Source organism: Sesamum indicum, linkage group LG8 (genome assembly GCF_026168435.1).
Source record: "Sesamum indicum cultivar Baizhima isolate 11 linkage group LG8, ASM2616843v1, whole genome shotgun sequence".
Lineage (NCBI taxonomy): Eukaryota > Viridiplantae > Streptophyta > Magnoliopsida > Lamiales > Pedaliaceae > Sesamum > Sesamum indicum.
The window spans coordinates 18,976,245-18,998,845 of NC_142664.1; the positions used below are offsets into that span (position 1 = coordinate 18,976,245).

Sequence of the window (22,601 nt, forward strand, 5' to 3'; positions counted from 1 at the left end):
GTAATTGATAAGCAAACTAAATACATATACCAAAGATGAATACTTACCATATTAATCGGGCAATATTACTTGAATAAAGATCATTTGAATGGTTCTCAAAATCGTTAATCCAATTGGCTTTCTGGTCACTATTCCAACACAGCAGACTGGCAGACTTCAAGAAGTCCGAGGAGTTTCAGCGCCTTCTTACGGATTGTGCCATGAAGTACTATTATCATGGGTATCAGACTTACGTGGGCAATTTGTTGATGCTGGTTAACCTCCCTTGACCGCTCCTATTGATTTCTTAGACATCCATGTTGGGCGGTAGATGCTCCTGGCCTAATGAGGAGGTGCCCTAAGAATTGCCCGAGAGCCTACTTCATATCCCTTCAAGAGGTGAGGCTCTTCCTTACCATTTGGGATGTCTATCGATTATCTATAAACTTTGTTGGTTTGGTTTCTCTATATATGAGTCACTGCTCTTTTATTCAGAAAATATCAACAATGCTATGTAATGAAGACTACGTGGATTCTCATAAGATTCTCTTATGTTGTATTTGGATGAAATGATTTACGGTTAAATTATAACTATCTTTATTAAAGTTTGGCATAATTACAAAATAAACGTTTATTTCTCTTTCTATCCCGGTTAGATCATGGGATGACTCCTCGAATCCTTTGCTTTCTTTCATCTCTCTGACAATGGGCTTTTGCCAATCAATATCTTCTCTCAATATCTTATTTCTAGAGGCACTGTTCATCAGAGATCTTTTGCGTATACTCCTTGAATAGCTAAGAGGAAAAATAGATACTTATTGGAAACGATTAGAGCCAAAAGGCGAAGCGAGTAGCCTTGAGGCGCAAGGTTCTGTCGTACGTATCCAATCTTCTCGGTCATGAGAGCAGCAAAAGTAGTCCTATCCTAGATGCTTCTGATTCAACTTCCAGACAACCAAGCTTCTAAACTCAATTCACCAAATAAGCAAGATGACACTCGGCCACTCGGGGATCGGTGATAACAACATCATCACCGAGTATAGCATAGTCGACAAAACGACGACCCTTAGATTCTTATTATTAGCCTACCCCGTAATTTTGTTGTTTGAAAAATTATAAATGTTGCCCTCAAATGGATAATAATTATGTAGCCCCAAAACGATGATGTGGATATTATTATTTTACCCATGCTAAAACTAAAAAAAAAACATTTGAAAATGTGCAAAAAAATTGAGGGTGGATAAAATAAATAATCTATAGGGATATTAGCCTATAAAAAAATTTTAGAAAATTCTAAAAAATATATAAAATTATAATTAATAATGCAAAAGAACATTTTGATCAATTTATTACAAAAATTAGATGCAAACCTAACGGAGGCTAACATAATTATGTTAGATGAACGTTAAATTCAAGAAAGGTTTTTGTAATTTCCAATAATGAGGAGGTAATTGTAATTATGCCAAACCTGAGCGGAGGACATTGTACTTTACCCATGATTTAAAGTAATCCTACAACAAATGAATTACAAATCCAATACAATGTCACAAAATAAGTTCAATATAGAAGTTCAAGAATTTGAAATGCTATCAAATCCTCCATAGCATGGAATTATCCAAACAAGACGGAATAATATGTTGTTATTGATTTAAAAATTCCTTATTTCATATCCATCAGGGCAAAAATAATCCCAAGTGACCTTTTCAAAAGTGTCTATGTCGTAATAACTGCAGGCAGAAAACTAAAGACTAAAGACAACAAATACACAAGGCCTTAACCATCCTTATATTGCATTTGGTCTGATGTTTCTTTATACACAGATATGCAAGTATGAGTGGACTGCAAAAACTGTAACATGAACGACCATCCCTGTACAAGAATTATTTTTATTGGGACCGTAATTACACGATAGGTAATGGGGATCAAAAGTACAGTTACGAACCCATTGCCGTGTAGGAAAGCAGACCAGACACCTGGAGAATTTCAGAGAGCAAAAGTATATACTCATTCTGTTATCACCTTTGAATCCATCAAGCTAATGGACTTGCTGAAAAAGGGCCCTGCATGAGCCAGACAAGTCCTCTGAAGGCATTGTTAAGTTTCTGGTATAGTTGCCAACAACCCCTGATAAAATAGGTTCAAGATCAGCCTCCCAAAAAGAACATAATTTTGACAAAGCAATAAACAAACTTACCTCAGAATAATGCAGATGACGACCCTGCATCTTTGTAGTTTTAACTATAGTTTCCCACTTGGTATCACTTGTAGGTGCCTTAGAACCCTTGTTCTCAGGATTTATTGTTGCACCAAGATATGAACGTAGAAACGAATTCTTTGGGGGAACGGAAGGCAAGGTACGGAAAAGCCAAGAATCAGATGGAGATTTCGGTAAAGGTGGGGGAACAGGAAATTCAGAGTAATTCTGATAGGAGTTTCCCAGAGTTATTGCTGCAGGTAGCTGGTTTTCTAAACTCTCTGTCTCTCTATGTTCAGTGACTTCTATATTTTCTGTAGTAGTTGAATCTATGCTAAAGTCTCCATTTTCTCCAAAAGCCATGGGCATCTCTGTCTTGCATGTTTTATTTGAATCAGCAAATTGAGACGAAATACTGAAATCACCGAGATTCTGAGCATTTGATAGCAATTTGTCTTCTCCATCTGCGGTGTCCAACTTCTTGGAATCTTCAAGAGGTGAATCTATTGTGTGCATTTGATCCGCGCTGTTATTAATGATCTCATGATATTCTTCTCTTGAAGTAGGAAATCCTACAGTGTCTTGTGTATTGGGAGAAAAGGACCTCAAACTTGGGGATTCCACCCTCTGTACCGTATCCACATAGAGAGTTTTCTCAATAATAAGAGCTCCTGCATTTGACTCCTTTGGACTGCCTTGATCAGCCAATATTTCCTTAAAGGTTCTGATGCCTTTTTCTTGCAATTCGAAACCATTAAGCCCAGCATGCATTTTTTCTTCAGGAATGCCATGGACTTCTTTATCTTCAAGAAAAGACAGAGGCGAATCACGATATGTTGATGTGCTATCGCTTTCTAATCGACCACTCTCATTTGTCAATTCAGTCTTTTCATCATCAAGTTTGGCTTTATGGATTTTGTCGATTGATTTTGGCTCAGTTCTACCTGATCTGCACTGCTCAAGATAAAAAATAAAAAGGGATAACTTAGTAATAAATACCTTGGCATGAGCTTGGAAGGGGCAGAGTAAGAATACAAACGTTGTTACCTCATTCTCAGTCTCGCTGTAAGAACCAGCTGATGAAGATCTAGGTTGTACTTTGTTAGCAGAAGATGTTGGTACTCGGGTCCTGACGCTCATTGCAGGGACAGGATTTAAAAGGCAGAGTGAACTCTTCAAGCAAAACCGGGGTAGTAAACCGCAAACTGCAGGCAGACTTTCATGTTGATCATACTCATCATCGCTCTCCTCTTCTTCTTCTTCTCCATTATCATGGTAATGGGAATAACGCTTTGCGAAACTAGGCCCATACCGAAGTGATGGCTTGTACTGAGTTCCTATTTTCTTAACCTTTTGTGGTTGTTCTTGAAGTACATGTTGCCTTTTGGGTGCATATTGGGGTGTCTCAGAAGCCATTGCCTTTGCCGCTGGCAAAAACCTATTCATCATGAAATCCCGAGTTTGTAGATCCGTTGAAAAGCTTCCAGTTGGCTTTGCATCTAAATCGTCCAATCCACTTAGGCCGCTAGTACTACAATTCAAGAAAAATGATTCAGTCCTTGAGAGTGTATCAAGTGCATCTACATATGCTCCATCACTATCCCCAGAATCAGAACTCTCTTTCTCCTCTACTGTCTCTTTGCTGCTCTCAAAATTTTTATCATTTTCCTCATGAGATGGAGTGCTATGAGAATCCCGAGGGACATTAATAGCCTGTTTCTTAGTGTCACTAGCACAAGGTGCATTAACAGCATGGTTTTTACTTCTTGTAATACTTGGAGGAACTTTAGGACATTCTTGCTGGTTGGCCTCTGGATATCTCCCAGGAGGAAGCTTTGGGGCAATTGGAGGTCTGTCACAGTTTTGAGTTTGTGCTTTTATCTCTTCCTTAGGCTGTCCAGGGGTCTGTTCCCATACAAACGGCACGGCCCCAGGATTCCTGATGGGACCGGATTTCAGTTCCGATCTGTAGGCAGGAAGCCGAGGTATTAGAGGACGAGAGTTTTCAGCTTTCCTTTGATCACTCTTTTGTGAGGTCAATGCTGGTGCATATCTTCTCACCGATAACAGAGGTTGATTGAAATTCAGTTTTTTGTCCTCCATCAGATTCTTCGGCAGCATCAACTCCTGCTATGTGTGTAAATATCAGTTTGTCATCTGATCCACTGTACATAATACGAAGACTATATATTGGACTGCAATGACACCCAAAAAATCCTCTAATTTCCCTGTTTAATTCATATCTATAGAACACTGTATCTGTATACAACTGCAGTCCTGCACCTAGGCACCAGTCGAAAGAGGAATTACTCACAATGCTCAAAGCTCACAACGATCTTACAGTTATGAATTCAAAAGGGCACTAAAATCTTACGCTCTGTTTTGTTTCATTCTTTGATTGTCTGAAAGACAGGCAAAAACATCATCTATGTTTGCCTGCGCTTTTGTAAGACACACAGTTCACTATGTCCTACCTTATCTTTATTCATCGTATGTTAATACAAAATACTGAAAACACTTACTTTCTCTCCCTATCATCACAGATAAAGAAAGACATTTTAAAAATGAAACCAAACAAAGCTTGAACATTGATTTCAGAATAGTATGTCAAGAAAACCTTCCAGTTCTGACATGCATAGCAACATTTTTCTTACAATGGAAAATCAGATATTGAGTCTAGGCCCTCCATACAGCACACACACACACATATATATACCCCTCTGACTTTTGAGTCTGACTGAAGAATTCATCTTTACCGAATTCATAATCTTTTCTACACCTCTGAATTAGTCTTTGCATATACAAAATTCAAACAAAAAAGTACAAAGACTCTAAATTTTCTGCTCGATTCAAGCTAAAAGTCACTAGAAAAAGATACACAACCTTTCACTTTCTACATCTTGCACTCAGATGATAACCAAAGTCGAATTTTACAACACCAAGATTACAAATCTCACATGAATGCAAAAGAAAAAGAAACGAAACCCCATCAACATATACATAGCAAATATCAACAAAATGAATACCAAAACCCTCCCAGTCACAATTCTTGATTTACAGTTCTGGAAATAGACAACCACCACCGCAAAGATCATAACCCATCAATCACCAGTAAAGACAAGACAAAACCCACAAAAATCTTGACAGAAAGATTTTACCTTCTTTGGAAAAGAACGAAGACTCTTCAAACTCGACTGGGTTTTCTTGGCTGAGCACTTGCTTTGATCATACAGAGATCAGTACTCAAGACCCATTTATGGTTTCGGTGAAAGCTGTGAAACAGCAAAGGAAAGAACTTCAACAAGGGAGAACTGAGTAGAGAGAGAGAGATAAGAAACCAATTTCTTGATTTTTATTCGCAATGATTCTCTCTCCCTCTCCGTCTTTTTCTTTTTTTATAAATCAAAACTATAGAGACAGAGAAGAAGCTTAGCTGGTGCAAATGGAGAAGAAAGTAAACACACATTAGTCCTGGTAAAAAGAGCAACATATATGCGTATCTTGTGAGTGTACGAAATTTAAAATTCTTGTTATCAACTTACGAGAATCAATACGTTACGTTGTTCATTATTAGGGTGTTCTGTAATATAATATTACGTGGACTTTGCCCTTTTGGTCACCTGTTCTTGGATCATGTGAAGACATTTAATTATGAGTTGGGGTGGAGGGCCCAAAAGTCATAGTCACAACACATGCACCATCGATCATTCCATTCAAGTATGAAATCTTGGAAATTGAGAGAAGATTTAAATAAGAAGGGTAGAGCAAGTTGCATAAATGTTGTGAATTCAAGAATAGTATTTGGGGAGTTCATATCATTCCTGAATAATGTTGAATAGGTACGACCATGCTATTATTGTATGCTTCCTTTATCCAAGCTGGACTGCCTTTGTCGGTCTCTTTCTTTTCTCCACTCCAAGGCTTGAATGAGTAGTTTCTTTATAAAATTGTTAGACATCCAATTGAAATTCATAACATTATTATTATTATATTAAGGGAGGGAAATATTTTTTGGGTCCTTCATTTTTTTATGTTTTTTTAGTATTTTATTTTATTTATTCATATAATTTTTCACTATCCCTCTAACTTTTGATAATTACTTATTTTTATGGATATTTTTTTTATATTATTTTCTTATAAGTTTAATATTAATTTATTATTTATTTTGTATATACTTTATTAAATGGTAATTATTTTTCTATATAGTATTATAAAATTTGTAAGTACATAAAGTGTGCCACAAATTACTAGTTATTATTATTGAAGAGTAATCGTTGTGACACGTTGCTCTTGTGTGCATATAAGTAATCTTTTATATTTTAAAATATATAAATAAGATTGAAATATATAAATCAGTACATTACAACAAAAAAGAAAGAAAGAAAAAAAATTAATTTATTAGTTAATATAAAATTTAAAAGCTGAACAAGTTAATTATCTTATCAATCGAAGGACATTTTTTACCTAAAAAAAAATTGATTGATGGTGTCATTAACTGTTGTTTCTGAGCATGACATGCCTTTTCTTTTTCTATGAGACAATTACACTCCCTCCTTTAAAATTTGGTATAATTTCACGTAGACCCCCTATGGTTTGAAAATTATATCTAGTACTATTGAGGTTTGCTTCTATCTAATAAATAAATTTCTCAATTAGTAAAATTCACCGAGTTTATTAATATTACTAAAAAAAAACAAAACTTCTAAAAGTCCATGTTTACCCCCAATTGACTTACTACTAATTTATTTGCAGGTCAAATAATTTTTTTTATGACGAAATTATCTTTGTACATCTTCACACTAACATTAATATATGTGAAGAGGAATATCATCACGTTAAAGGGTAGTTTAGTCAGAAAAAAATAATGTAACTTGCAATACGTCAGTGATAAGTCAATCAACGATAAATATCAATTTTCATTCAATTTTTTTGTTAATATCAACAAATTCAGTGAATTTTGACTAATGGAGAGACTATTTGTTAGACAGATGCAAACTTTAGGTGTACTAAATATAATTTTTTAAACCACCGAAGGTCTATGTGTAATTATATCAAATTTCAAGAGAAGAAAATATAATTATAGATGGTTGAATTAGTATCATGGTATGCATAAACTACCTTTTGATTAGGGATGACAATGTGTTTAGGTTAGACTTGAACTCTCCCCACTAGGCAAATATCGAAGCTTTAATTGGATCTCGAGGCGCGTGCCAATTTTGAGTGTTCTGGGCTTGGGTCTAACTAGAACTTGGTCCTTTTAATTTTTTAAATACTATCATGAAATATATTTATACAAAAGATGTAAAAAATATATACATACTTTACCAGTACATACATCAAATGCATAAGTTTAATATATAATTTTATATTATAGAAAAGATTAACAATTTTCAGTTTTCAGTGTTCAACAGAAAAATGTAATGGCATGCAAAAAAGGCTCGGGTCCAACGGATCTGCATTGTCATTCAAAGCCTAGGGCGAAGCGTATATGGACCTAGAGAAAAGGGACCTACATAAAAACACCTTAACACTCTAACGCCCAAGTTAGTATTGGATTCAAAGTGAACTAAACAAGAAAGTAAATGAATGTAATAAGGAACTAAGATATGATGATTGAATCGGAAAAAGTGTGCAAATTCGTGAGAAAGTGCTCGACGAACACTTAAAAAGTGCTTAGAGAGTTAAAAGAGTCATCCCTCGCCTAGATGACTAAATCTGTATATATAGGGGATTGCCCCTGCCTGCTGGGGGTCTATCCCTCTTCATAGATTTTTGGGGAGAAGGGTTAGGGTGGTTGGATGAGTGGCAAATTATCCTCATGTACAGTTGGATGTGTACAATGAGAGTATCCTTCCATCCAAGGAGACATCTCGCTTGCAGGGAGTCTTGGACACAAGGGAGCCTTAGCCAATAGGGAGTCCTAGACTATAGGGAGACCTTCCTTGCTTAGACTGTCTTTTTAGGGCTGACCTGGTCTGAAGTGGCGGTTTGATTAGCGAGCCAATTGTACGTCAAGTGGGCAGAGGGAGTTGTCAAGTTTAAGGGCCTTTTGGGCCAGTCGTCCTTATTAGGTTATGATCACGAATTGAGTCTAAGGGTGTCCTAGGCCTCCATCCTTCTTGGACTGATGTCGTCTGAGGTGGCGGTTGACTAGCGGGCTAGCTATATGCCATATGGGGGGAGGGAATTGTCAAGTTAGGACCTTTTGGGACGGTCATCCTTATTGGGTCATGATCATAGGTCAAGTCTAAGAGTGTCCTAGGCCTCCATCCTCGTTCATAAGTTGTTTGGCTCCTTGGGCTACTGGAGTAGGTATATTAGGTGTTAAGGGTCGGACTGCCCCACGCCTTCGTATCTTCTTAGATTGGGCCTCCTCAGGTATGCACATCATTCAATCCCCCCCACTCTAAGGAGGAGGATGCCGTCAACTCCTTTTTAGAGTTGGAGACTTTCATACGTGGGGGTGCCTTTCTAGCATGGTATGAATCACATCCAATGGGTCATCCAACAATCATCTGTATTACCCCCTTGCGCGGGGGGTCGCTAGTTTCAGCCCTTCCTCCAGGCATGGACTTGGGCACCTCCTTAGAGAGGGGCTTTGGGCTGGAGTCCTTTGCTGTCTTAGTCTTGTCAGCTTCTTGCTTTTGATGTGGCACCGTCCCCCGAGCCTTTTTCCCGTCATACATAATCCTGTAAATACATATTCTAAATGAGTCGCTCTATTTTATTCTTCAAGTGTCGACATTCCTCAGTGGTGTGGCCATAGTCGTTATGAAAATGACAAAATTTATCAGAATTGGGCCGATGGGGGCCATCTCTAGCCAATTTGGGGCACGCCAATAAGCCCTTTCTTTCTACTGCCATGAGACCTTGAGTGATGAGGATCGTTAAAAGGGGTATACACAACATTCACTTTCTGGGAAAGGTGTTTTTTTGTTTTAAATATCAGTTTGGGGCTTTTTGACAGGGGCCTCCTCCTTCATTTCCTTCCTTTTTCTCCCCACAACTCTACCTCTTAGAGGCTTGAGCATCCTCCATGTTGATATATTTTGCAACTCTTGCTAGGAGGGCGCCGAACTTGAATATGGACTTCTTAGTCAGGGACTTGAAGAAGTCCCCGTCCAAGAGTCCTTGGGAAAAGGCACTGGTTTTAACCTTCTGGGTGGCTGAGGGCACATCCAGTGCAGCCGTGTTGAACCTCTATAGGTACTCCTTCAAAGGCTCACCCTCCTTCTGTTGTACGGTGAAGAGACTAAGCTCAGTCTTTCAACGATTTCTATTACTAGAGAATGGGTGTAGAAAAAGGGATCAGAAATCCTAGAAACTTCATATCGAACTTACGAGCAACTGATTAAACCATTATTAGGTCGTCTTGGCAAAGGTGATGACGAAGACACGACATTCGATCTCGTTAATGTATCGATGTAAGAGAGTTGCAATCTCAAAGAATAAGAGATCCTCTTGTGGGTCTGTGGTATCATCATACTCGGCAATAGCCGGAGTACGACAGTTCATGGGGAGCTCATCCGCCATTACCACTTCTGTGAAAGGGACGCCTTGCTGCTCTTTTGAGGAAGCCCCTACTATCTGATACTGGATGTCTTGAAAGCCCTTCTACTAGCATTGCAGGTGCGTGAGCCACTGAGGCTGGACCTCTTGCTAGGCCTACGAGGGTGGTTCTTAACCTCCTGCAACTAGGGGTGCAGGGGCAGGGAGCACCCTTTCACCTTCCTCCTTTGGGACATCCACATCTGGATTGCCGCCGCAATCATTTGTTGGATGGTCAACAGGAGTGCTAGGGTCAATTCTCCTGAAGAGGTGTCGGAGGAGGTACTGCGATGTGGAGGCTCAAGCAGCGAGTCAGATGGTCTGAGCAGTCCTACGACTGGCGCTCCACTAACTGGCGCCAGGGACGTCCCTGATACGACCTCTAGGGCTTGGGCACCACCAGCTATCTCCACGGTTTTCTGCTTGTTTGGTGCATTGCTAAGTGTTCCCATTGCTACTCACATCTTCAACTCTATGCTTTCTACAGACAACGCCAATTGATGGCGTGTGAAAATAGCACGAGTCCAAAAAATTTGGACTGTCATTCAAGGCTTGGGCCGAAGTGTTTATGGAACTAGAGAAAAGGGACATGCAAAAAATATGTTAGCACTCGACATCTAAGTTTGTATTAGACTCGAACTAAAATAAAACAAGAAAGTAAATAAATGTAATAAGGAATTGAGATATGATGATTGAATCGAAAAAGTGTGCAAATTCATGAAAGAGTGCTTGACGAATGCTTAAAGACTTCTTAAAGAGTTAAAAGAGTCGTACCTCGCCTAGAGGACCAAACCTATATATATAGGAGAGTGTCCTCGCCTGTTGGGAGTCTATCTCTTTTTCTATATTTTCGGAAAGATGGGTTAGGGTGGTTGGATAAGTGGCTAATTATCCTCATCCATAGCTGGATGTGCACAATGAGATTATCCTTCTATCGGTGGAGACCCCTCACTTACAGGGAGTCGTGGACGGCAGGGAGCCATAACCGCCAGCCAGGGAGTCCTCGACTCTAGGGATACCTTCGTTGCTTAGATTGTCTTTCTAGAGATGATGTGGTTTGAGGTGGCAGTTGATTGACGGGTCAGTTGTACGCCACGTTGGGAGAAGGAGTTGTCATTTTAGGGGCCTTTTGGGCCGGTCGTCTTTGTTAGGTCATGATCATGGGTCGAGTCTAAGGGTGTCCTGGGTCTCCGTCCTCCTTGGGCTGCTTGGCTCCTTGGTCTACTGGAGCAGGTGTATCAGGTGATAAGGGCAGGGCTGCCCCGAGCTTTCTTGTCTTCTTGGATTGGGCCTCCTCAGACATGCACATCAATATGTATTTTAAATTTTGTAAAGATTTTCATTTGAAATAAAAATAAGTTTGAATTAGTTAATGAGATTATGTTTCATATTACATTATGGTATTAAATCAATATAATTTTAATAAAAATATATATAAATAAATATATTTAGTGTTTCAAAAACTGAAAATTGAAACGCAAAACAAACAGGCCAAACTCATGAAATATTTTGACAAGAATTTGAAGAGAATTAGTCCCATATTGTTTTTTTGATAAAAATTCAAACCGACAAATACAATCATCAAGGCACAACCTTTAACGATGAAATTCATAATTATTATGGTGATGATATGTCTTCGTAATTTCCCTTTCATTGTCCACTTCAAAGACTTGAATGGTTGCTTTTATGATATTACAATCCTTCACTTTCATCATTTGGTTAGGAGCTTTTATGGAAAGTGGCTCTTTACCCACTTTGATCAGACTTTATGCCCACTACTGTTCTACGTTCTCATATATCTTTGGGTTTTTTCGTACTTGTCTTTTATTAGTTTAAAGCTTTGGGAGATGAAAAACCATCATTGCCCTTGGATCAATTCCCTTTTATATACAATTAATAAAATCTAAAAAAATTCATTTTAATTAAATAATATTAAAAAGCAAAAAAAAAAGATGAAAGTTATCAAAATTTAAAAATACTTGGATAGAGAAAATAGATGAAAGTAAACAAATTTGGTGAGATAGTTAAAAGAAGAAAAAAATGAGGGACACAAATGATCTACGGACACCAAAAGGTTTTTCTCCAAGAATCCTCCAAAACTCTGATTGTTCAACCAGAACCAATAAACCCCTTTCATGATGTATGATCAGATGCATGATGTTTACGACAAGTTGTAGCATTCAGAACCTGTCCATTAAGGAAATATCTGAGTCACAAGCAAGCTGTCTAAGTTGGAGATTATCCTCCACAACTATTTGGAGAGCATTGCAAGGTTGAAAGCTTGGAGGTCTCCAAATCCCTTCTGCCTACTCATTTTCTGCCAACTTTATCCAATACATCTTCTTTGATTAGCCACTCTGCCACCAAAAATTAGACCGACATGACTTCCTAATCACTGATGGGAGGCCCAGGTAAAGATCATCCCAATCTGTAAAGCACCCCTAATGGCATCTTTAAGAGTTGTTACTGTATTTCTGCTGAAGACCATGGAAGATTTGGCCAAGTTTATTTCCTTCTTAGAGAGAAGTCTCCAAGACCTCCAATATGCCTCAACTGTGGCATGACAGAATACGAGGTGTCGTTGAAAAAGAGAAGGTGGCAGACTCAGGTGGGAGACTCCTTGCAACCTACCACTACTCTCCTCTTTTTGCAATAAACAACTGAAAGCCTTTATGGCACTCCTCACTAGCAATTGCCACTTTATGACACTGCAACACTAAATTTTATACTATTTTGATATCCCACTTAATTTTGGCCTATTATTTATTTTTAAAATCTTAAATTAATTAATATTTTTAAGTCCTCCATTTATCATGATTTTTCAAAATTACATTTTGGTAGTTTTTTTTTCTCATGCATTTCTTTTATTTCTCCAACATTATTTATTATCTTTGTTTGTCACTATATTTTTCTATAAAACAAAATATTTATTAGCTTATTATCTTAAATATATATTTATAACTACTTTTTTACTCTACAAAAATTAATAATACAATTTATGTAAATATTTTATTTTAATTTATTTCTAAAAATCATGCACATAAATAGAATGTGCCACACTTACGAGTACATACTAGTTATACCCTTGAAAATTTATACCCATATACTTATTTACTTCAAACGGGCTACCTTATTTTTTGACCACGAATATACTACCATGTTTAATCTACACTTGTACTCATATTCAATGCTTGCTCCATCTACAATCATATATTAATTAATATTTTTAAACTCTGTGTCATATACGAGTAAGTACCACATGTCACAACGGCCAGAGGAGAGTTAAAAAATGTTTAAGAATAAAAATGTTAGTACATCTAATTTTTAATAATTAATTGAATAGTTAACTCAGAGTGATAGATGTCGATTTTCGATAATTTAAGCCAAATATACCCAAGTAAAATGCTTGCTTTGCATTATGAAGATCCGTATTTAAATCAAAAGCTCGATTCTATTTAAATGAATTAAATTATTCAACCCAAAAAATCTAAATAAACATAATATAATTAATATGATTTTTTTTTTATTCTATCACTCAAATAACTTAGGTGACAAAATTTGCCAAAAATCAATACATGAAAAGAGACAAGTGCAAATGATTCATGTGATTAGTGTATGGGTATGGATAGGGTAAAATGGTGGTGGGTTCTCAAGAAAATCATAAAAAGTCGACTTTTTTGAGACCATTGAAGACATCATTTAGTTTGCAGGACCATCAGAGCGGTGTCTCTATTAATTGCGCCCCGAAACTCAAGCAACCCTATTACCATGTTCAATGCAATTTACACGTATGATATTATAAATGAGTAAATTATTTTTTATAAAAAAAATAATTATTTATTTTTTTATATATTTTAAAATAAAGCAATTTAATCTCCAGACAAGAACACAAATTGCTTTATTTTTAAAAAAACGAAGAGGAATAAATTGCCGCATTTAAAAAATATAGAGAAATGAATTATTAGTTTTTTTATAAAGGAATAATTTTCTCATTTATAATATCACAAGAAATTACTTACATTTTTCTCCTTTCATAATGTAAAAGATAGTGCCAATTATGTGTGAAAAAATTATAACAAATAAAGATATCGTGTCAAACAAAGAGTTATGACCTACTTAAAAATATTTGATATTATTTTTTTATAATAACAGATAAATAATTAAGTATTTGGCATGACATAATTGACTAATTTGATATTTTTTTAATATTTATATTTTTATAAAAATAAATATTAAATTGTTTACCTTGATTTGATTGGAATGTATTTGTAATTATTCCATGTGGCTTTGTTTGATCGGCTTGAATGCTCGATTGCATATTTAACTGGTCGAAACACTTCAATTTTAATATTTGTCAGCCATTGTTTTGATGATAAAATATATAGGGTAAATTACAATAAATTTCCTGGAGTTTGGAATAATCATAAATACTACCTTGTTGTTTGAAAGTTTGCTAATATCCTCCTGATGTTTATTGAATTTATGTAATCTTCGGAGAAGCCTAATATGATGATCAACTGTGTAACTTTTTTTCTAAAAAGATAAAAAAATATAAAAAAAAATCGAATGAGGTGGATAAAAAATTTCAAAAAATTACAAAAGTAATAATACACTTAATCCATAAAAATTCAAGTTCAAAATAAATAAGATTAGAATCCATATTCTACAAGGGTATTTTAGTCAATTCGGCACAAAAATATACGAAAACTTAAATGGAGACTAACGGATTGACTAGTTGTTGGAAGGTTGTTAAAATCATAGGGATATTAGTAATTTTTCAAACAACGAGTGGGAATTTATAACTGTGTCAGATCTCAAAAAAACTCGTTGTAATTTATCCAAATATATATTAAAATATCTATTAAATTAACTATTTATATTTAAGAAAAATTAATACATCTTAAACTATAAATAAAAAAAATATTTGACATTTAATATATTATTTTACATTTATCATTATTTAACTGGATATAAAATTAATTTCTCCACAAATACCTTTTCTTTGTTCACGAATTTATACTCGAAAATATAATTTTAAATTTAATCAGTGGCAGAAATATTAATTAAATTTGAATTGGGCCCATTATCATAACGTTGCTCAAATGAAACCCAAACGCAATATCCTGTGGAATTGAAAGATATTGACCCACAAAAAATTTGTTGTGGGCCGAAAATTAGCCCTTCAGTTCTCATCAAATTGTTCAGCAAAATACGAAAATTCTAATCTAAATTAGGTTTGATCAAATCAAATCAATCACAGTACAAGTATAATATACTTATTATGTGATTAATCACTTTGTCTTAATTGTACACCAATCATACAACAAATATATTGTACTTCCATATATTTTATTCAAGTACGGCTGAATCAGGTCCGGATAGAATTTCCCAGACCTATCTTATGTGGCACAGTAGTGGTGTGCAATTTGGTAAATCCATCAAAAACCGATGGAACTGAAAGTTCAATTTTTATTAACTATTAAATAAAAAATTCAATCAATATTTTTTCTTTTCTAATTTTAATATTCAGTTGAGTTTTGATCTTTTGTGCCGATTAACCAAATCAAACAAAAGACCAAGCTTTAAATAATATATATATATATATATATATATTATATTATATATAAATGTAATAAAAAATATTACAAATAAATATCAAATATCTTAATATCTATACTTATAGCAAAAACAAATAATTTTATGATTATTATATACTTAATTTATTATAGTTATTAATTAACAAAATTACATTATATTTTTTGTTAATTCGATACAAAATTAAATCAAACCGAATAGGTTCAGTTTGTACCGAATTGATTTGAATATTTCAAGTATTTAATATGCCATTTTAGCAGATCAAAATTTTAAATAATTAAATTTTGAATTCAATTGGATTTAGTTTACCGAAACGAACACCTTTTTGGTGCAAGTGGCAAACAAGGGATTCCTTTCAACCTTTCCTTCTTGATTTTTGGTGTGAGACAGCAGAGTTGGTCCCATTCCCACTGGGTTTCATGATCCAGAAGCCTAGGGTTGTTGCTAGGTTGTCTCCTCCACGTATTCATTTTCAGTCTCTATGCAATATCTTTTGGCATTGTTTGGATTTACGTTTTTGTATTTTTCGATACAAGATAAAATACATTTAATATTTATTTTTGTATTTTTACACTTTATATGTATATTTTTTTTTATTTTTCAACTTTCTATATATATAATATATAAAACAGACATAATTTGACAATAAACAATGATTTCTGTCTCCAAAAAATACAATATTAAACATAAATATTTATATATATACATATTTATTTATAAAAAATATATAAAAGATATATGATTTGACAATGAACAGTGATATTTGTTTCCATTTCATAAATAAATCTCTTTGTAAGTCAAAATTCATGAAATATATTGATATTGGCAAAAAAATTGAATAAAAATTCATATGTACCCTGATTGAGTTATTACTGAATTATTATAGGTCAAACAAAACTAGTCTAATCACACTATCTTTATAAGATGCCGAATATACCTCTTCACATGCATTACGTGTGAAGATGCATAAGGATAATTTGGTTAAAATTTATTTAACTTGCAATAAATCAATAATAAATTGATCGGGAGTAAATATAAAATTTCATTCAATTTTTTTGCTAATATTATCAAATTAAATTTGACTAATGGTGGAAATGTTAGAGGTACTAAATGTAATTTCCAGATTATAGAAAGTATACATATAATTGCACTAAATCTCTGGGGAGGGTGACGTAATTATCCTAAAAAAACGAAAAGCAAAACATACGACTCCACAAAAAAGAAGTATTAAGAAGAGGAAGAAATATGCTCAAATGTACCTGGGTTCCACCTCTATATCCAGAAAGAAAGACGAGGAAAAACGATCAAGTTTTCACACAGAGACTTCACATTCTACATCAACTGAGCGAGTGAAGTGAAAATGGTTTATAAGGCTTCAGTTACTTCGTAACAACTGGACTAGTTATCCAATGCTAACAATACTGTGACAAGGCTGGAGTCTATCTTCATAAGAATAAGCTGAGACAGAGAAAAACAAAGGGATGCAAGATTGTGCAAAGGCTGAATAAGTGCTACCAGTAAACCTTTACAAACATGCCCATCGGAACAGTGTGAAGAATTATCGACAAAGTTCACCTATGAACCCAGTTTAGGCAGTGGAACACTCTGTTTTATTTAGCTCGGCGCTCAACATGTGGTGGAGAAGTATATCAACCCTCTGGTTCCTTGACTTTGTGCTGCACAACATCAATGACAGGAAAAAGGATGATTCAGATTGAAGTGCAAAATCCAAATATATTTCTAGAACCATGATGCCTGCAGACATACCCAATGTTGCGTCTTCGTTCCTTTCCTTTTTCTTCCTGAATTGCATAGTGTGAAAGTTTGTGAATGAATAGAATTTGTTTGTCAATTGGCATGATAACAAAAAACATCAATAATGTGGAACCGAAAAGTACTATCATAAAGAATTACGTCAAATCAAGTCAAAATTAGTATATAGTCAACCATGCAATAGCAATTGGATACTCAAGAAACCAAGTCAACATGTTAATTTTTCGCTCGACCAAATGTTGGGGGGTCTGCAAGGTGGATGTTGAACTTGAAAGGACCCCAGTGAAGTGTGGTGATGAGGAAACCTCCTAAAAGATAGTGAGGAACCTCTGGTGATGCTCAGTTTGGTTGACGACCTACTGCTCTTCAGTATGGCTAGTGTAGTCTCACTTACGGTTTCAAAAATAGCGATGGATGATTTTCCCAACTACGAAGATTGCGAGCCGCTACAATTGATGTAGCTGAAGCTCAGCTCCACAAGCGAATATGGGATTTTCTAGGGGTTATCTTCCAATTAAGTATCTTGGAGTACCACTTAACACTTCGAAATTAAGTGTGTCTCATTCCAAGCCTGTCCTGGACAAAATTGACCATGAGCCATTCATGGAGCTCCAATTTTTGGCAGGGTTCAAACTATTTAATCAGTCCTTGTCTCTTACAACACTTATCTGTCCTCAATGTTTTTGCTACTAGCAGGTGTCATCAAGCAAACTGAGAAGCAGTTGAGGAAGTTTCTGCGGGCAAATATGCAGATAGATTCAGTGCCAAAATAGCTTGGAAGCAGGTTCGCTCACCTATAGAAGCTGCAGGTTTGGGGATTCAGCGAATTGGTGTCACTAATAAAGGCTTGCTTCTTAGACACTTGTGCGATGTTCTAAAGAATGATCGAGGATCAGTATGGTGCAGTGGATTCAACAGTACAGGTTAAGGAAGAAATTGGTACCAAATTCTGGAAGTTCTTGGAGCTGGAGGAGGATGCTGTTGAATATCAGTATCAGATTCTGCGGGTCATTGAATAGCAGGTTGGAACCATATTTAATGGTGGCAGGATCCGTGGCACAAACTTCAGCACTTAATTTGTTCATTTTTCCAGTACAAAATGTCCATTGGAACTCGTTGATGTTAGAACCTGTCAGAATCCCATGGAATGTTTTTCTGTGGCTAGCAGTTCACAACAGGTTATGTATGCTTGATAAACCTTGGTTGCAGCAATATGGAGTCTCCATGTGCTATGCATTTATTCTTTCGACACCCCTACACAGCTGAATGTTTGAGGCACATCAGGAGGATAATCTGATGGGAATAGCCGAGACAACAATGGGATGAAGGGATGCAATGGACAGCAGCACGGTGGACAGGAAGGCACTTGATCATTTCATCCAAGAGGCCTTGCTTGCTTCCTTTCTTTATCACATTAGCAAGAGAGGAATCAAAGGAAATGGGAGCAACAACCTAGGATCCAAGGACATTTGATGGACTAATAATTGAACAGATTAGGCCGAAATTGCTAATGCATTACAATCCTACATCCATAGAAGTAATTTCTGTCCTTAGGATATGGAGAATAGGCTTTGTAGACATGCTTATTGGCCTATGGCTAATTCTTGTACTCTAGTTTTTCATTAACAATATACCTTTTACCTAAAAAAAAAAAAATTTATGCAAATGCAAATTCAAATGGATACTTAATAAATTTAAATGAAAGTGAGATGTATTATACTTAATTGCATTTATTTTTACCATGTCCTACGTCTACATTCTTATTTTGAATTTTTCTCGATTTTGATAATCAATTAACATAATTGGTCCATCATTTGGGTCAGTTTAAGATTCTTATTTAAATTTTTAATTAATTAACTTCGGTCAGTCATTTGGACAAAATCAAGTTTATTATTTAAATTTCAATGATATTCAATTTAGAACCAGTGAGAATTTAAGTAATTAGATTAACTTTATCGATCAATGGTCATGAAATGCTACTAATAACATAGTTTAGCTATATACATTGTTTTACAATATAAATTTAAAATTTGAAAACTTTTATTTTTGGACACATATTGTGAAAGAAAAAAGCAAATGGGTCTCAAATGGGTCAAGCTCTACCCAATTTTTTGGATATAATTTGGGTAAGACACAATAGGTATTTTATAGGGTACGGGGTATTATATAAAAAAAATCACCACAGGTATTTATTGAGTTCGGGTCCGATGGGGTGATACCCACCCATTAACACGCCTAGTTGGGCATTATCCACTGGTGCTATTCTTGACAAACAATGCTCATCAGTCAAAGATCAAGCAAAACTAATCAACTTTTAAGGGCGTATAAGTTTGTGGTGGTATGTATTTACGGTCACAACTCAGATGTAAATTGTAATAACCACTCCATGAGGCAGTGTAAAACTAAACCCTCAGAATTCGAAATCTGGATCCAGGCTTAAAATTTGACATCGAATAAGATCTAGCTACCAAATTCCACTAGGAGACAAAAGAAAGGGCATATGCCAGTTATCTTGACATCCTGACTCAGGATATGGAAGGTATCTTTCTATTATTCTCCTTTTTTTCGCTGGTCTCCTTGTCCTAGCCTAACAATGGGAAAGTTATTGTACCTGTAACATAATGGCTGGTGATATCGCAATGCTTCTTGTCCAACTTGTGTACATTGGACAAGCCGTTACAGACTCCATTTGTAAGGAGACATACTCTCTTCCAGGTTTGTAATCATTCCATTTAACATATTTCCTGAAGAATTTCCCTATTGCAACACCCCAACCTATCAGTACTCATTCACAATCTCATACATTTCCTATACTTTCTAGGTCTGCTTAAACAAAAGTGGCATCAAAGTGAGTCAATAGATCACTCTTAGTTTCTTCCTAAAGATTCGTATGTAGGTAGAGCAGGTATAAGGTGTCTCACAAGGCACTAAGTTACTTTACAAAGTCAAACTTCAGTTCTCGAAAGTGGATATCCACATCCAAAAATATAAAGCAAAGCGAGAATTTGAAACTTGAATATCAACCATAGAAAGAAAGCTAGACCAAAGTCATAACCACTGACCTTGACCTCCCCATCTTCACATTTTTCAGAAGATTCAAGGTCCATTTCAGCAAAGAAAGCCTCCAAGACAAAAGCCACCACCTGAAATAATAAAAGAAAAGATGATATACTCTATATTGTCTTAAAAGAATGAAATAATTAGAAATCAATAATAGAAAAGAGATAATGCAAGGTCCAAACACACAAAAGCCACCAAGAGTAGCAAGCGTTTAGAAATAACATGTGTTCATTTAAGTTTCTCGTAGTTCATATTGATAACATGATTCAATGTTGTGTCATGCAAATTCAAACTCGAGTTAGAGGTAAGAAAATCCACTGTCACTCATTTCCCATAAATATCATACAAGTAAAGGGGAAACAGATAAGGCGAAAAGCCTATCTTGACATGTTAAGTCTTAATATCTCCCAAACTAAAGAAGCAAAGCCCCAAGTCAACCTTCAAACTAAACCTTATTGATCTTTTACTGACATCCCATATGAACTTTGTCCACCAAGCAATCTTCTAAAATTGTAACCCAATGGGCATCACACATTCCACTATTAATAATATTTTGTTAGGTCCAGGACTGCAACGAAATCAATTGTTGTGTTTTCTGTTGCTCTTGCTCCCACAATCTACTAAACTCATGCAACATCACCATGTAAGCAAATGACTAGCATCTGTCATAACCCTTTTAAATTAAACACTGACATGAGAAGGACCCTCACCATACGTAAGAAATCTCACGCATCATGATGCTATCGTTGATAGCGTAGCGAACAAAAGGAGTATTTCTGATGTGATGCTACTTATATCAGTATTCAAAAGGAAGCAATTTAGCAGCAAGAGTTTTCAGTGGTCCCCAAAGGTTGTATGCAGTCCACAAAAATATAATATAGCTGGATCCACCTCTTGATCCAGCAAAGACTTAACATCACATTCCAGACAGCTCTAGATAACAAGAAGACATTCTTATCTAGCACTAGAGAGGACAAGTAAAGGCAACTTCTGACCGATGGAGATTTCCGACACAGAAAGGACATGCCAAAACATGATTATGTTACTTGTCTTTATCAAAAAGAACTAGATGATTATGATGTGTTTGCGGATGTTTTTGATAAAGACAAGTAACATAATCACTTCTGTACATCCTAACTTCCTTGCATCATATCCACATTGTACCATTATTCTCCAGATGCAATAAAAACATCCCCAAACACAAACACATTTCAAATCATCAAATAATAATCATAACTCATGATAATATCACAGTCCAGTTTAGTTCCCTTGCTTAGAGTACTGGCATTCAGTTTTCACAGATGTCATGCAGAGGAATCCGACGAAATACTAAATGATCATGCCTCTATTTTCAATTTTGTCAAGTTAGCACTAGTCTGGATAGATATATTTAACTCGAGATATAACAGGGGCAGTTCTGAGATAATCTGTTAGAGAGAGAAGAGCACTGGCACGGCATTCTGCTTGCAGCTTGAATTAATTCAATAACTGATGTAAACAGAGAGCATTGAATTGCCATAATATGTTTATAAACTATAGGAGACAATGTTCAAAATTATAATTTACTGTTAAGTTTTGTATTTCCAATGTCCGCTAGGCTAGGGAACAAGCTAGTGGTTTTAGCCTCAACATCTCTTGTTGGAGGTCTTGGGGTTGGAATCTTGGATGCGTGCGTGAGCTAATGGGTGCGTGCGCTGGGGAAAAGAAGATTTTGAATTTCCTATGGATTCTATATATGTAATGCCATGTACAAATCAATAAATTTATGCCAATATATCATTAAGAAGCCAAGGAACTTAAAAATCTGATTGAAAATCAGGATACTAGGAACCCAGAGATGAAAGAAGTTTGTGAAGCACTGATTGCTTCTTACCAAATTCAGGAGTAGTAAGACCGTGATTAGATAGAAGCTGATGAAGTAGGCATAACTCCAGCTAGTTCCAGTCAATTCCTTGTAGCTCTGGAATTGCAATCATTAGCAAATCACATATCATGGCACTTTTAAGAGAAATAAGGCACAAGATAGAAGTTATTGCTACACTAAATCCTTACTCTTATCTCATGGTGCAATACCAATTAGAGTAAGAAATATATCTCAAACTATATTGCCAATATCTAATGTTAAAAACTCCCTGGCCCACAAGAAACAATCAAGAAAGAGTTCTCAAACCCAAAAGATCGGAGTCTCATAATGATGTCTTGACAAACTTATTCCAAAACATTAGATCTATGAATACACCATGCTGCGCAAACAGTAAAGTGAGAGGATAAGAAAATCTTGGAAGGGGAAAGCATAATATCAAACATAGGGATAACATGAAGTGTATTGCTTGACTAATACGCGCTCGCTAATAGCCTAATAGCACTCAGTCTGAACTAACACTGGTTTAATGAGACAACAGGTTGATGCATTGGACATTGAACCCCTGTCCTCAGAAAGAACAGCTATAAA

At 35.7% G+C, this 22,601-nt stretch overlaps 2 protein-coding genes across 3 annotated transcripts in view; both read right to left on the bottom strand.

Annotated features, from left to right (window-relative positions):
* Positions 1–1,741: 1,741 nt before the first annotated feature.
* On the bottom strand, positions 1,742–5,684 carry LOC105168115 (uncharacterized). 2 transcript variants are annotated; one of them, XM_088884304.1, is made up of 4 exons: positions 5,332–5,684; positions 3,221–4,303; positions 2,174–3,127; positions 1,742–2,103 (listed from the first exon to the last, which is right to left on the bottom strand). In XM_088884304.1, exons 2-4 carry the CDS (start codon positions 4,292–4,294, stop codon positions 2,074–2,076), a joined length of 2,058 nt encoding a protein of 685 aa, XP_088740430.1. In that variant the 5' UTR covers positions 4,295–4,303; positions 5,332–5,684; the 3' UTR covers positions 1,742–2,073. The 2 variants fall into 2 exon arrangements, with proteins under 2 accessions (XP_088740430.1, XP_011086364.2); XM_011088062.3 differs by having other exon boundaries at positions 3,221–4,300; positions 5,332–5,683.
* A 10,876-nt stretch (positions 5,685–16,560) lies between these two features.
* TPC1 (two-pore channel 1) overlaps positions 16,561–22,601 on the bottom strand; it is a 29,334-nt gene continuing 23,293 nt past the window's right edge. Inside the window, exons 20-23 of the mRNA XM_088884011.1 lie at positions 22,023–22,109; positions 20,152–20,232; positions 17,084–17,118; positions 16,561–16,992 (exon numbers count right to left, since the gene is read on the bottom strand). Coding sequence (XP_088740137.1) covers positions 16,905–16,992; positions 17,084–17,118; positions 20,152–20,232; positions 22,023–22,109 — 291 coding nt within the window. The 3' untranslated portion in view covers positions 16,561–16,904. The remainder of the gene's footprint in view (positions 16,993–17,083; positions 17,119–20,151; positions 20,233–22,022; positions 22,110–22,601) is intronic.

Coding starts and splice junctions, on each gene's coding strand:
- LOC105168115 (XM_088884304.1), bottom strand. CDS start 4,294: ATGCTGCCGAAGAATCTGATGGAGGACAAAAAACTGAATTTCAATCAA. Junction 3,128..3,220: donor ACAGCGAGACTGAGAATGAG/GTAACAACGTTT, acceptor TATCTTGAGCAG/TGCAGATCAGGTAGAACTGA. Junction 2,104..2,173: donor GTCATCTGCATTATTCTGAG/GTAAGTTTGTTT, acceptor CTATTTTATCAG/GGGTTGTTGGCAACTATACC.